The 15,049-nt window shown below is 38.6% G+C and overlaps 1 protein-coding gene across 3 annotated transcripts in view; it reads left to right on the forward strand.

The window, feature by feature from the left end:
* Window positions 1-14,604, forward strand: part of LZTR1 (leucine zipper like post translational regulator 1) — a 40,740-nt gene extending 26,136 nt beyond the window's left edge. Inside the window, exons 13-20 of one of the 3 annotated variants that reach the window (XM_081947502.1) lie at window positions 456-639; window positions 2,531-2,700; window positions 4,141-4,297; window positions 6,217-6,343; window positions 7,538-7,687; window positions 8,910-9,015; window positions 9,883-10,036; window positions 11,712-14,604. In XM_081947502.1, coding sequence (XP_081803628.1) covers window positions 456-639; window positions 2,531-2,700; window positions 4,141-4,297; window positions 6,217-6,343; window positions 7,538-7,687; window positions 8,910-9,015; window positions 9,883-10,035 — 1,047 coding nt within the window. In that variant the 3' untranslated portion in view covers window position 10,036; window positions 11,712-14,604. The other 2 variants (XM_081947503.1, XM_081947501.1) reach the window with 2 other exon arrangements.
* Window positions 14,605-15,049: the final 445 nt, after the last annotated feature.

The following is a 15,049-nucleotide window of genomic DNA, read 5'->3' on the forward strand; positions in this document are numbered from 1 at the left end:
TAGGAGGGTCACAAGCCACTAATATTACTTATTAAGAAAAGAGCTGCAAATCGGTGCTTTCATGTTAGCCTATTGAACCTGTCATATAAATAATCCAAAGGCATGGATGCTTTCAGTGAAAAAGTAGTCTAGAAGTGATGGGTGATTTCTTTTTTCAGTACCTACAACAGGATATAATATTTGGGAAAATCTTACCATATATACCATCATCAGATTTAGTTTGCTATTTGTATTAGAGTCTATCTTAATTTTAATAACCAGGTAAAGCAAAATGATGGCAACTTTGTCTAATGTGATTGTATATGCAAGGCTATATAAATAACCATGTAATTGTTTCATTTTGTGGCAATATTTGGCTTATAATAGAGTTGACTTTTATGTATTTATTTTTTTCAAATTTAGATAAGCCTAACTTTTAGATAATGTTGACCCTAACTTTTCCCTCTCTTTATTAGAAATCTAAGCAAGAGATTAATGAGGAAGGACAAGAGGCGCCCCAAAAGGAAACGGCAGGCAACAATGTAAAGATGAGTCGCCTGCAGCCGCTGCTGGAAGTGACAATCCGGGAAGCTGAAGCTCAGCCCTTTGAAGTCCTCATGCAGTTCCTCTACACAGACAAAATCAAATATCCACGCAAAGGTAGAATAGTAGAATTGATTCCTAGGAAAAGTAGTGCATGTTTTCGCTGTCTGTTTTTGGAATTCGTCTTTCTAAGAAAGAAAAAAATAAACGTGACTAGTGCCAGAGGCTTATGATACTAAAACCAAATTTCATGTAATCGCCACCCGCAGCAAATTTTAATATGCTTATGACCTGTTCCCAACAGGATGTGTGACACTCAGCAAAATGGGCATTAGAAATCCTTAGCAATCGGGTAATAGCCACCCATTGAAAGAAATCTAACATTATAAGAAATATTTGTAGGAGATATTTAAGAACCTTGAATTCTTAAATTTAATTAAGAATTTAATTATTTCAAAAACTATTTTTTAAAAAAAATTCAGCAGCAGGCTGAATAATGAGGCTATGAATTAGCTGAGATGTGTTGAGAATTTGAGCTTAAATGAATACCAATAAGAAGAAAAAGGAAAGGCGGGGGGGATGTCTTTCGAGGAGATAATAAGCCAAGTGCTTTCCTATATTACACTCTTGAACAGGAGAAGCCAATTGAGACAGGCTTGAATAAAGTGGTTATTTTATCACTTTATTATCCCACCCTGTTTGTGTCCCCCAAGCAAATAGCCTACTTACTGAGCAGAATTTTTGTGATCAGATTTTTAAATAGCCCATATAGATAGTTTTTAAAACCCTATATGCAATGCCAGAACATGTGCTTTATAGGCCAGTGTTTCTAGATTAAGCTAGTAGCTGTCTAGCTTAAAGATTCATCTTGCCACACCTTTTTTTGTGACCAGAAATCTAGAGAACCACTACTTTAAAGATAGTGTTTGACTTACAACCATTTGTTTAATGGCGGTCCAGAATTATAACAGCCTCAGAAAGGATGCTTTGTTATGACCCACAAAGCACTTCCAGATGTTGAAAAACATTGTACCCTTATCCCCCCCAGTCATATGATCACAATCAGGGTCTTTGGCAACCTGTTCAAACGTACAATTAGTTGCCAAACTCCATGCGATCATGTAATTGTCACCTGCGGTCTTCTCTGCTGGGGGTTAGCTGAAAGAGCTGCCTATTGAGAAAAGCTGAAGTCCTTTGGTGGGGTGCAGGAACAGAGCTGAAGGAGTCCCTTTCCAATGCCGGGGAAGAGCTGAAATTCTTTGGCAGGCAGCTCTTTCAACTCCCAGAGAAGAGGGAGCCAAAAATCTAAAAAGAGTTTAGAGCAATAGTTCTCAACCTTCCTAATGCTGTGACCCTTTAATACAGTTCCTCATGTTGTGGTGACCCCCCAACCATAAAATTGTTTTATGTTTTCCGTATTTTTTGGAAAATATGTGTTTTCCTATGGTCTTAGGCGACCCCTGTGAAAGGGTCGTTCGACCCCCAAAGGGGTCCCGACCCACAGATTGAGAACCACTGGTTTAGAGAGACCACAGTAAAGTGCTGCAGTGCAGACCTGGCTTATACCTGGCCTCTCAGGGCCTCCACCACCCCATGAGGTACCCTGTGCTACATTAATGCCTGCAATGTCATTTAATGACCACAACAGGGAATGCAGGGATTGTGGTAATTAAGTGAGGCAATTATGTGGGTATTAATGACTGCCACAATTTATGATTGTAATGGGCAGGCTCCATTGCAGTCATAGGTCTGTAATCAGGGTAATACAGGTATCTCTCGACTTCCATCATACTGTTTTTATCTTTCTGTATTTTATTGCTCTGTATTGCATTTCTTAACAAACATTCTTAACATGTACATGCTTTAACAGCATTTTAATATAGGCCTTTAGAGATTCATTATTGCAATATTAATATTGGGAATCAAATTATTATCTTTCCTGCCTGCTTTCTCACCTGTCATATTGTTTGCAATATGCACAATTAATTTTTTTTTTATTGTGACATAGGGCATGTGCAAGATGTTCTGCTAATCATGGATGTGTACAAGTTGGCTCTTAACTTCAAACTCTCCCGGTTGGAACAACTCTGTGTCCAATACATTGAGGCCTCAGTAGATCTGCAGAATGTACTTGTTGTATGTGAAAATGCAAACAAACTTCAGCTGGATCAGCTGAAGGTAGGGTATTTTTGAAAATTATAGTCTTAGTGGTTGAAGCACAGGCTAGAAATCAGGAAATCGCAAACCTGTCTGTTAACATTAGCAAGTAACCAAACCACTTCCAAACTCTTCCTAAGAAAACTGCAGGGATTTGTCCAGCTAGTCAATACTAAATCTTCAGTGTGTGTATGTAGAATTAATGAATTTTCATATATAAAACTTTCATTTTAAACTAACTTGAAAATTCTGGTACCAGGCAATCAATTTTCAGGTACTTTTCTTGAATGAAGCCACCCATTCTTAGATGTGCTTCAGCTTTTTTCCATTGTTCGTGTATCAGTAGAAGTTCCTAGGCTTCCTAATACAGCAAAAAGCAGACGCTTAGTCCCCAAAATCCTCTTTTTATTTCAAAGGCTGTGAATTATGCTCATTCACAGCCCATAATGAGTCCCAAATAGTTTGTAAAGAGTCCGACAGTATGCTGCCAAAGTCCTTTGGAATAAGGCTGATAAGTACCTCCCTTTATCTTTCTTGAAACGCTGCCAAAGACCTAAATGGCAGTTAACTTGGCAAGGCCACATGGAGCAAAGAGTCAAAACGGAGCTTCAGAATGTAAACCGACTAGCAGGAACAAAGTTGCTTCCTGCAAAGGCTCATGTGCCTTTGCTCCTCCTTTATGTCCTATGGGAGGGGCCAATCACCTCCAAGCCTTACTCCCGAGTCATCCTTTTGTCTTAACTGTTCTTGCCTTCTGGCAGCTCTGCGCATGCGCACACTGGGAACAGGGGGAGCCTGTTCCTCTGCCTCACTGATGTTCGACTCTGGAGGCTCCAGGGGAAGTACATAACTCCCAGATGGCCCTGGCCCCCTCTCTGCCTCTGACTCAGAACCCTTGTCCAAGCCTTCCCCACACTCCAGGACTGGCCCATGTTCCTACCCAACCTCCTCAATGTCCGACTATGCTGCTAGTTCTACAAGCCGCCGGCAGACCACAACAGTAAACTACAAACTTGAAATGTTTAAGGGAGATTCCAGCTCCATTGGGAAATAAAAAGTAAATGGACCTGATCCCATAGGTTAAATGAAATAGAAAAGTAGATGTTGCAACTAAAGGAGAAGGTATTTAAGCCAATATTTTCCTCATTTAGAGAGAGACCGTTAAAGAACTTTGGCAAGAATCAAAGGAAGAGTAATAAACTGGCTGGCTGTGTAAATTTCTGAATTTGAATCTTTCAGAATTAGCTTCTATAAATATTGCATATTCATAGAGTTAACTGTAATGCTTGCAAAACCAGTCATTTAAACTCTTATAGCAGAATTTTTATTTTATTACATTGTAGAATTTTTCTACAATTTTTTGAAATTGTAGAAAAAATGTTCCGAACATGATTTTCTTACAACAAGGGGGCTCATGTATAGGTACCCATTTGCACACATATGCTTCTCTCTTTTTTTTAGGAACACTGTCTGAATTTTGTGGTAAAAGAATCGCACTTTAATCAGGTAATAATGATGAAAGAATTTGAACATCTTTCTTCATCTTTGATAGTAGAGATAGTACGAAGAAAGCAGCAACCTCCACTTCGAATGCATTCTGATCAGCCTCTTGATATCGGTAATGTATCTTCCATCCAAAATGAACTATTGTTTTCACACTACGTCAGTGCTTCTCAATTATTTTCTGTCATGCCCCCCCTAGGAAGAAGAAAACATTTCGCGCCCCCCGCGCGACTGTAAATAGTATCATTTGTCTATAAAATTGTTATAAGTACACCTCTGCATAACACTGTATCCTTATTAAACACCTCTTATTTTATACAATAAACATTTATCCATAAGTAATTCATCGCAATTCTGTGAGAAAATGATGAGAAATGCAGTAAATAGCTTATTTTTAAATTGGTGCTGTTCTGGGGACATAGATTGCAGGTGCTTATCTGATAGTGATAGCTTTTCAATGACACTCTAGCAAGCCAGGCACAATATTTTAATCTATAAATTAGATTAGATGGCGGAGTATTTTATAAATAAATATTTTTAACATTTCTCGGTTTTAATTTCTAACATACTACACATCAGTGATATAACCCACACACATCAAAGCTTTTTGGTGTCCTCAATCACTTTTTAAAAATCAAAGAGACCCCCAGGCTAAAACCTTTGAGAACCGATCTAGTCCTATAATATGTAGAGACCCCAGTGGAAAAGCTGCCTCGTATTTCTGTTTCCCAGAAGCAAAGCCTTCCTCTGAGCGAGAGGCAACCATCCAGACATGGCCCTCCTGGAAGAGAGGATGTGCCTTCGGCCAGAGGAAAAGCGAGGGTCGGGCCAGGCAGAAGCCAAACTGGGCACAGAGGCTGAGCAGGCAGGAGCCACACTGCCTCTACCTCTTCTTGCAGGCTATCGAGATCCGCAGCCCTGCCGATCCCTGCAAAGGAGAGCACAACGTTGTTGCACCGGCACTAATTCGGCGGGGCTCGTCCCCGAAGCACCAGGGTTGCTCCAGCGGCGCGGCCCCCGGGGATGCTACCTTTGCCTGCACCCATCACCAAAGCGCGGTGGCCAAAGAAGTGCTCCATCTTCCGCGGCGGCTGAACTTCCAATTGGCGCTGGAGGCAGCGCTGGAAGGGAAGAGGCGGCTCGTGTCGACAGTGTTTGCCGAGGTCAAACGAGCCCCCCTTTACGGAGCCTCACGCCCCCCCTGGGGGGCGCGCCCCACTATTTGAGAAACACTGCACTACAGTAACTGGCTTTTTTCAGTGCTATTGAAACTTCAAACTGTCATTAAAATGGTAATAGGTTGAGAATACCTGGAGTAGTACCTACATGGACATAGCTTATCTAACTGCCTCTTATTGCTAAAACTGATACTGTGTTCTCTTTAAATTTAAAGCCACAGTATTTTGCAGGGATAATCCTTTGATCGTTCTATAGGAGGAAAAAATGAAAATGTATTTTTCATATCTCCAATTACCGGTATATTTTCCAAGTATATGTGCTAATCTCTGACACTGCTGATTATGGTCAGTTTGCTTGGGATGAAGAAAAGCTTACCCCTATGAGAAATAATTAATATTTTGCCAATTAAAATTCTTCAAACTTCCCCCAGGTATTAGATTCCTGATGTTCAGCTTTGTAATTCAACTGTGCAGTAACTCGTATCTGTTAACTATTTTGCTTAGCTAATCAATTTGTCATCTCAAAATTTAGAAATAATACAATAATACCTTGTAGCTTACTTCGGCTTTTAAAAAACAAATCAGGTTGTGTGAGAGACAGAGAAACTGAAAAAAATCTTCACGGTAGAAGCAATTGCAAATCAGTTCTACATTGTTGCCAAGAAAACTATATGGACATGTCTATAGTCAGTAACTTGACTTAGGGAATTTGGTACCTTAGATTAGCAAATATTACTAAATTCCTCTTGATGGCATTGCATTGCACTGAAAAGGTGGATACATAATTGCAAGTCACTTCTAGCTGTTCAATGGTTTTCAACATCTCAGGCAAACCTTTATGTTCTTGTGTGTGCAGGAACCTCGTTGATTCAGGATATGAAAGCCTATTTGGAAGGTGCTGGTCTAGAATTCTATGATATCATTCTACTGTTAGATGGCCATCCAAGACCAGCTCATAAAGCTATTCTTGCAGCCCGCTCAAGGTATGTTTTACATTTTAATAATCCATGATATAAAATTATACAGATGTTAGAATATAACTTCTTCTTTTGACTTTTTTTAATTGTAAAAGAAAAATTAGGCCCAAGCTTGCAGGCCTCCCAGTTACTCTTCTTTTCTTGTGTATACAGAAATTACCATTTTTTGTGCACTATAAGACGCTCCAGATCATAAGATGCACTTAGCTTTTAGGGAGGAAAAAAAAAAATCTGCCTCCCAGCGATTTGCCTCCTTGCAACAAATAGCAAACAGCATGGTCAGCTTCAGCACAAACTGATTTAGCACGAGCAGCTGATTGGCGGTTGGATCGGCCTCCCAGAATATTGCCGATCAGCTGTTCCAGTCTGCGGGGATCTCCACCGCCGCCTATTACCTCCATGCACCCCATTTTCAGCCTCCACGGACCCCCTTTTTGACCGCCACACATCCCATTGTTGGTCTGTTCCAGGTGGCGGTGGCAGTCCCTGCCGCCTGGAATGGACCAAAAATGGGATGCATGGAGGCCGAAAATGGGGTGCACGGAGGCCGAAAACCGGGCATGCAAAGGTGGCAATGCGCAGCGACGGTGATCCCTGCAGCATGGAACAGCTGATCGGTGGTATTCCAGGAATCCAATTCAACACCGCTGCTCATGTTAAATCAGGCTGTGCTGAATCTGATCAGGCTGTTTGCTGTTTGCTGCAAAGAGGCAAATTACTAGGAGGCAGAGGCCAAAGGGTGGGGGCTGGCGGATGGGCAGGGCTTTGGCAATATCTGAACAGAAGGAGACTTCAATATTTTGAATGCAGAACTGTTACTGAATATATACATACATACATACATACATACATACATACATACATACATAATTTTATTTATTTATTTACAATTTTTATTTATTTGTTTATTTATTTATTCATTCATCCATCCATCTATCCATTCATTCATTCATTTTTCTGAACTTCCCATCTCCCCCAGAAAGGGAGTATGAATAGCATTGTATAAAACCCTTCCACAATGTACAAGTTTAAAAACACTGTAAATGGGTTGCATTTGAGAAACAAAATTTTTAAAAGAGGGATTTTAAAATGCTCCAGCATTTCATTCTCTACTATTTATTTTGTGATACAATTTTATGAGAACATGGCAAGTATGGAATCAACCATATGGTTCAACTGGTTCCTTCCTTTTTTCTCCAGTTACTTTGAAGCCATGTTTCGTTCTTTTATGCCAGAAGATGGCCAAGTTAATATTTCGATTGGTGAGATGGTGCCAAGCAAACAAGCATTTGAATCTATGTTACGATATATTTATTATGGTGAAGTGAATATGCCTCCTGAAGATTCCCTGTATCCTTTATCTGGTTTAATATGTTATTTGTGTTAAGTATTATAACAGAGATGCTCAGTGTTTTCTGGCTGAGGACACACTCTTTCCATGGTGTGCCAGGGACCACAAACCAAAATTGTTAAGTTCTGGGCTAAGAGTGGAGATGAGGAGGCCAGAGTAACTTCTAACAGCTCTTGATTCAATACTGTCTGTGAGGCAACTTAAAAACTCCCTGGCTGACCTAGCTCCTTTTATAGGAACTAGTCAGACGATAACAAGGATAAAACCTTCAACTACACTTATATACAATACGTAACAAAAATCAATAGTGCCAGGACAAAAGCCACATTAATTACAATAATCTCCAGATTTCTTTTTGCTATTTTCCCCTTCCATTACATTCAAAATTGCAACTTTAAAATCTCTGGGGATTGTACCTAAAGTTTAAGAGATTAACCTGTGTCTCATTTTGTACAACGCTGAATGCAGAATTATATATAAAATTATCTTATATTTTTGTGGTAATAAATATCCTGGATAGGGCTTCAATGAGTCTTGTAGGATAAAAGAGAAGAGGAAAAATAAATGCTCATTAGTGAGATTCTGTTTTATGAATGTTAACTCCAAAGTTCATAACAGGATCGTTTTTCCCGACAACTTGTCCATAATCTACTAAAGCTGGGAATCTGACTTTGTACCTTTAAAATACTCAATATTTGCAGGAAGGAAAAGGAGCCTCCATATTTTCATTGTTCTCCTTCTTGTTGGAAAGCTCTTTGTCTCCTGAAAATCTAATAGGTTCTGATTCCTACTGAAAATAGAATGAATATCACAGTCAGATCTAGAACCAGTCCACTAATTTTCCACTATTCAGATTAGAATTCCTCAGGCAAGGAAATAGATTGTTGGTGGCTCATCATAAGAAGTAATCCTCTACGAACACATCAATTCTGGGTTTTTAGTTTGCTTATACCAGCTCCTTTCTGTGTATTTGAGTTCATAGAGAATTGGGAAACAGCTGTTGCACATATAATATAGCTGATAATGGCAGCAATGTGCTTGGCCCAGAGCCAAAGACAATTTTCAAGAAGGCAGCCAGCTGCAATTATAACAATAACACACTAGAGAGAATATAAGCAGAGGTCAAACCTTTGTTTGTCCTTATTGCTATTCTGTTTCGGTTTATTGTACTTGCATCCTTACAACATGAAACATGAATTCTCTTTAACTGGGTTTTTTTAGCTACCTCTTTGCTGCTCCTTATTATTATGGGTTCTATAATAATCGTCTTCAAGCATATTGCAAGCAGAATCTGGAAATGAATGTTACTGTGGAAAATGTGCTTCAGGTAATTGCTACTAATGAATCAATTTGGAACTAATTGTAATTATATATTTTTTCAGGGAATATTCAATTGAAAGTTCCAAAAATAAGTACTTTGCAAGATTAGACTGATTAGTTCCTATGGTATATCTCTCTCTGTGGTCTTCCTATCTCTATGGTCAGTACAGAGTGCAATTCATTCCCTTTTTGTAATTATTGATTACAAAAATATACTATAAAAATTGTAATATACAAATAGACTTGAATGTTGGGCGCTATCTAACAAAATGTTCAATGGTGAAAAAAGTAAGGTTCTACATTTAGGTAAGAAAAACAAAATGCACAGGTACAGTATATGTGGTACCTTGCTCAACAGTAGTAACTGTGAAAGGGATCTTGGAGTCCTAGTGGACAACCATTTAAATATGAGCCAGCAGTGTGCAGCAGCTGCCAAAAAAGCCGACACAGTTCTAGGCTGCATGAACAGAGAGATAGAATCAAGATCATGTGAAGTGTTAATACCACTTTATAATGCCCTGGTAAGGCCACACTTGGAATACTGCATTCAGTTTTAGTCGCCATGATGTAAAAAAGATGTTGTGATTGTTAGCTGAGACACTTTATTTAACAGCCATTGTGACATATGACTATAATGAGCAGGCTTTATTACAGTCGTATTTTGAGGACTACCTGTATTTTAGAGCTGCCATGCCTTTTCTTGACATTTAATGGCTAACCTCCACAATGTCTTCCCTCAAAAGTATAGTTAGTTTAAGATGTACATTACAGCTGTTAGATGTATGCTACAAACCACATTTTTCATCTGCACAGTCCTAACATTCAAGCTTATAGAGTCTTTTTGATACAAGAAGCTTGTTTTTTTCTTCTTCAGATTTTAGAGGCAGCTGATAGGACCCAGGCATTGGACATGAAGAGACACTGCCTATATATCATTGTTCACCAGTTCACCAAGGTTGGTTGGATGTTTTCTGGGGTTCTGGGCATCTGCTGTCCTCTTTCACTGCCATGGTTGAAAACAGCTTAAGGTAGTCCTCAGTTTCATTCTTGTTGCTCCCTTTGGATTGTTTGCTATGCATTTTTAATCTGCCTTGATTAATCTTCAGTGTTCCTCATCCAATATCTCCCTTTAATATGTTTCCTGTTCTTTGTTCTTCTGTTAGTATTGGGCTTGTAACATACTGATACATAAAAGTGTATGTATGTGTACAATATTTATATCTAATTATTTATAGAATTCAAACGTTTCCTACAATTAAGATGGTAGTGTTATAATTAAATTATATATTACATTTGCATTGTTTACAAGTGTGAAATTATTTTTAGAGAATCCAAGAAGAGTTTAGCTATATGTTTTGTTTTGTTTTGTTTCTTTTTTTGTTTTTGTTTTGTGTGTATGGCATACACCAGGGAAGTCTACAGTGCTTTTTAACCACAGAGTAGTTTGGTAGCCTAAAATTGTTTTGTTCGTGTACTGTAGGTGCGCTATCCATGATACACCATAGGGGGGCGAACAAGATTTGTGCAGCTGGCTAGGAGTGTTTGGGGAGGATGTTGGGTCATCTGGGTTTTCTTCTGCCAATCTTGCTTCGCATTTAAAGAGGTCTGGCACTGGCTTCTGGACTGCTAGTTTTTCCCACCAAAGTGGTACCTATTTATCTTCTTGCATTTTTACATGCTTTCAAACTGTTGGTTGACAGAAGCTAGAAGCAAATGATGGGACCTCACTCCGCCAGGTGGTCCTGTGGGCTTGAACTGCTGTAGTGCTGGTCCTCTCTAGCTGACAAATCCATGTGTTTAAGCTGATGCACCGCTGCGGCCCCTTATGTTTCATTAATAGCAGCTCTTCCAGTAGTGTAACACATCTATACAATATCATAACCATTATATTTCAAGGTCAATTTTTATATATTGCATAGCTGGACAAAGATAGGAAGAGCTCCTATGTTTCATTAATAGTAGCTCCTCCTATATTTGTCCAGCTATGCAATGTATAAAAATTGACCTTGAAATGTAATGGTTATGATAGCATAGATGAGTTACATGATCAGAGAAAAAATAATTCAAAATACACAGCACAAGTCTATTAGAACTAAAGAAAGATACAACATTTAATTACAATAGGATCAATTGGAAGCCACAGATATATTTATTACTACTTTTTCTTTTCAGGTTGGTTGCAATGCAGTTCTACAAGGCTACACTTGTAAAAATGTTCTGTAATAAGCAGATTTACTGATATTTGGGAAGTCACCGAGAAATTTTCCATCTAAATCCAAACTACATTTCCATTATTAAAAAAAAAAACTTTTAAAATTAGAAATTGGCTTTGGAGATTGGATTTATTGTATTTAGCCATTTTTTTTAAAAAAAATTACAATCCCATCTGTTAAAAGCCATTGTTTAAATGTCTTTTCTATTGATTTTTTGAGAATCTCATCACTAGTTTTCAAAAGCTACATCTTGCATAATTATGCAGACATGAGAGCTAGAACAAAGGAATAGAAAATCTTAAATGTTGATTGTTTCTTCTCATTATTGCTAAACTTGCTTATTTCATGGAAAGTAAAACATGTTCCATTACATTAGTTTTCTGTTTTAAAATTAGGTTCATTATGTTCACTTGAAGAAATAAAATATTAATTTGCACAAAACATATTAGTGGATTTATAGTAATAACAAACCATTTTCCCTTTCTTGAAGGTATCCAAGCTGCCAAATCTTCGGTCTCTCAGTCAACCTCTTCTACTTGACATCATAGAATCATTAGCAAATCACATATCAGATAAACAGTGTGCTGAGCTTGGAGCAGATATTTAAGATTTTGTTTATTCTGTATCTTGCATATTTTCCCCTAAAAGGTTACACTCTTCCTATATATAGATATTTAATCTTTGTTATCAACACATCTTGATATGTTAAGAAGCCCTGATGAAGTCATCTTGTGTGAGATGAGTGGCCATATACATTTGATAAAATAACTACATAAATAAAGCAGGAAACCTTTGAAAATGTAATGATAATTTTGTCTTTCCAAACATACATTTGAGCTGTATTATTTGGATTATAGGCACATGAAGGCTACAAATTGTTACATCTGATAGATTATATATCTCCATAGTTACTGATGTGTATTTTGATAATAATACACTTTTGATACAACATTGTCAGAACAATGTTGCTAAATTGAAAATTTCAAGGACTTGTTCAGGCAATCTCAAAGAATTGGACACAACTGAATGGAACAAAAAAATGTTACACATGTAGACATATTGAGATGATTAAGGTATAGAAAGCAAAGGAATACTGTTCTTTCCAAACACAGGTTATGTAGAAAAACAACAAATGTATTCTTCTTTCTTTAGCAGTACAATGACTTCTTTTGACAATCTACATCCAATCTACATTATTTTATTTTTGATGTCATCAAAGACTTTCTTCAGAATACTGAATTGCCACTTTTGCAGCACTTGTCTCTTTATGTGTTTCCTAAAATGTTTATTGTACTTTTATTTATTGTTATATTATGAGCCTCCCAGAGTCTTTTGGAAGTTGGGTAGGTCCTTAATCAAAATAAATGAATTGTAGTAAATTTATGAAGTTATACTAGGTGACAGTATAGACATGGAATCTTAAAAACTTTCTCTTTTAAAATTAACTGCACATTTCAAATGCTTTTGTTTTATATGTAATTTGAAATATTCACATAGACATTGAGTTGGATGGCATACAAGTTTAATAAATAATCATTATCCTCATCGTCATTGTGGAAAACTCCTTATCAGCATACTGATAAGTGGGTTTTAATAGGTGGATCATATATCAACTAAGCCAAATGAGCACATTTTATGCAACTATGCCAGGGGTCGGCAACCTGCAGCTCTGGAGCTGCATGTTTCATCTTTCATCGCTCTGCTGTGCTGAACACAACTGTTCAGGGGAAAGGAGGCACAGCCCTACACATGCTGGAGGAGGTTTTGGCATTTGAGCGCAAGTTGACAGTGTTTGCAAGAGATTTATGCAGAGGTACACTGTCTCACTTCCCCTCTTTGAGAGAGTTCAAACAAGCTCACAATATTATAAATTTGGAGTATTTGCAGTCTGCAATCACCACAATGCAAACATCGTTTGGGAAACGATTCCATGAATTCAGAGAAGAAAAAAAGACATCCTTCCCTGTCACACTCCTGACCATCGATCCATCCCTATTGAATATGACTGCATTTGCAGGTGTAAGTCAACCTGATCTTGAGATGGAACTGGCTAACATAGTTGACAAAGATATATGGGTGTCCAAGGTCAAACGCTTGACAGCTAATCTTGAAGATGTTGCCTGTCAGCAGGCCATTCTTGCTCAGAATCATAAATGGAGTGATTATGAAAACCTCCCCAAGCCAGACATTCTGTTCGCAACATGGAATACCATCCCTGACACTTATGTATATGAACATGAAAAAGTATATTTGGAGTCCTGTCGCTTTTCGGATCTAGATACTTATGTGAGCAGGTCATCTCCAACATGAACTATATTAAAAACGAGCATTGCTCATGCCTCACAGACAACAGCTTACAATCCTGTGTGAAGATGAAGATGATGTGCAGACGCTGTGCATTGAGGTTCAGAAGCAAAAATCACATTAACCCTCCAGTACATGCGATAGAAGGATGACGGCCCAGAGAGGCAGACTGCATTTGTGGTTTGCTACAGCTATAATTTATAGTTTGGCTTTTTATTTCATAAATACGAGGAGGACTCAAATAGACGTTGAGTATTTTATTTGAAAGTAACCTTCAACTCGGCATCTTTTTTTTCAGAGTTCAAAATGTTTTTGTTGCATGCAGAAATAATTTGTTTTCTTTGTAGAAATTCATTGATTTCATAAATGCAACACACTACAGTTTTTGTTTAATCCATAGCATAAAAGTAAAAAAATGATATATGCGGTGTTATCTTCATTTTAGATGTTAAAAGGGTTTTATGATGCCCGGTGTTTTCTGGGGGAAACGGGTCCAAATGGCTCTTTGAGTGTTTAAGGATGCTGACCCCTGAACTATGCCAATACCAAACAAATTACTTTATGATATTGCCTGATAGGGGAAACTAGCCAGTATGTTCATACCACTTAATATTTTCAACAAAAAAAAATATTGAATTGCCAATTTATTGTTTTCTCTAGATACTTCTGTAGACCTACTTTGTTTATAAAGCCTATCTGAATAAAACAACTTCAGTTTTCTAAAAGAGTATATTTTATGGAAAAAAATACGTGTTTCTGTTTGTTTTAGTTTACCAGAAGGTCAACAACTCTACAAGCAGTCCTTGACATGTCTCTTTGTTTAATAATGATTCAAAGTTACAACAGCCTTGGGAAATGTGCTTTACGTCCTGTACTCACACTCACACAGAAAAGGCAGACTTTCTAATTCTTGCAAGATAGCAATAGCACTTAGACTTAATGTGTTTCCCCGAAAATACGATCTTATTTTCTTTTTACCAACAAAATATGGCTTGGGCTTTATTATGGGGGGGAGGGTTTATTGTTTTGGAGTTGCCGGGTGGCTGCTCTCTTGCAAGCAGACTTCCAAAGAGCCGGGCACAGCCTCATGGGCGAATGGCTGTGTTGCACTGTCACAGCAGTGCAACACAACAGCCATGAAGCGACCATGCTCATGAGAAGCCACCTGGCAAACCCCCTTTGCAGCTGGGCACAGCGCCATTCACTGAGCTAGGGGTATTGGCAAGCCACGTCAGCACCTGTTCGCCGCCGCCTGGCTCCCGCGGATTCGCGCCTTCCAAATGCCAGTGAATGGCACTCTGCACGGCTGGTGAGGGGTTGCGCGAGCGGCTGTTCCACTCTCGCTCACCGCCTCCCAGCCTCAGGATGCATGGCCCATTACGGAGCCAGGGCACCTCCGGCGGCGGCAGCATCCCAGCCTGGCTTTTTCCGCAGCTTCCAACCCAAGTCTTTTGGCAGTGGCCGCTCTGGGCACACGCTCTATGGTTGTGGGCCAGATGCCTGCAGAGCGTACAACCAGAGAGC

The sequence above is a fragment of the Natrix helvetica genome (assembly GCF_964273705.1).
Source record: "Natrix helvetica genome assembly, chromosome: 3".
NCBI classification, from domain to species: domain Eukaryota; kingdom Metazoa; phylum Chordata; class Lepidosauria; order Squamata; family Natricidae; genus Natrix; species Natrix helvetica.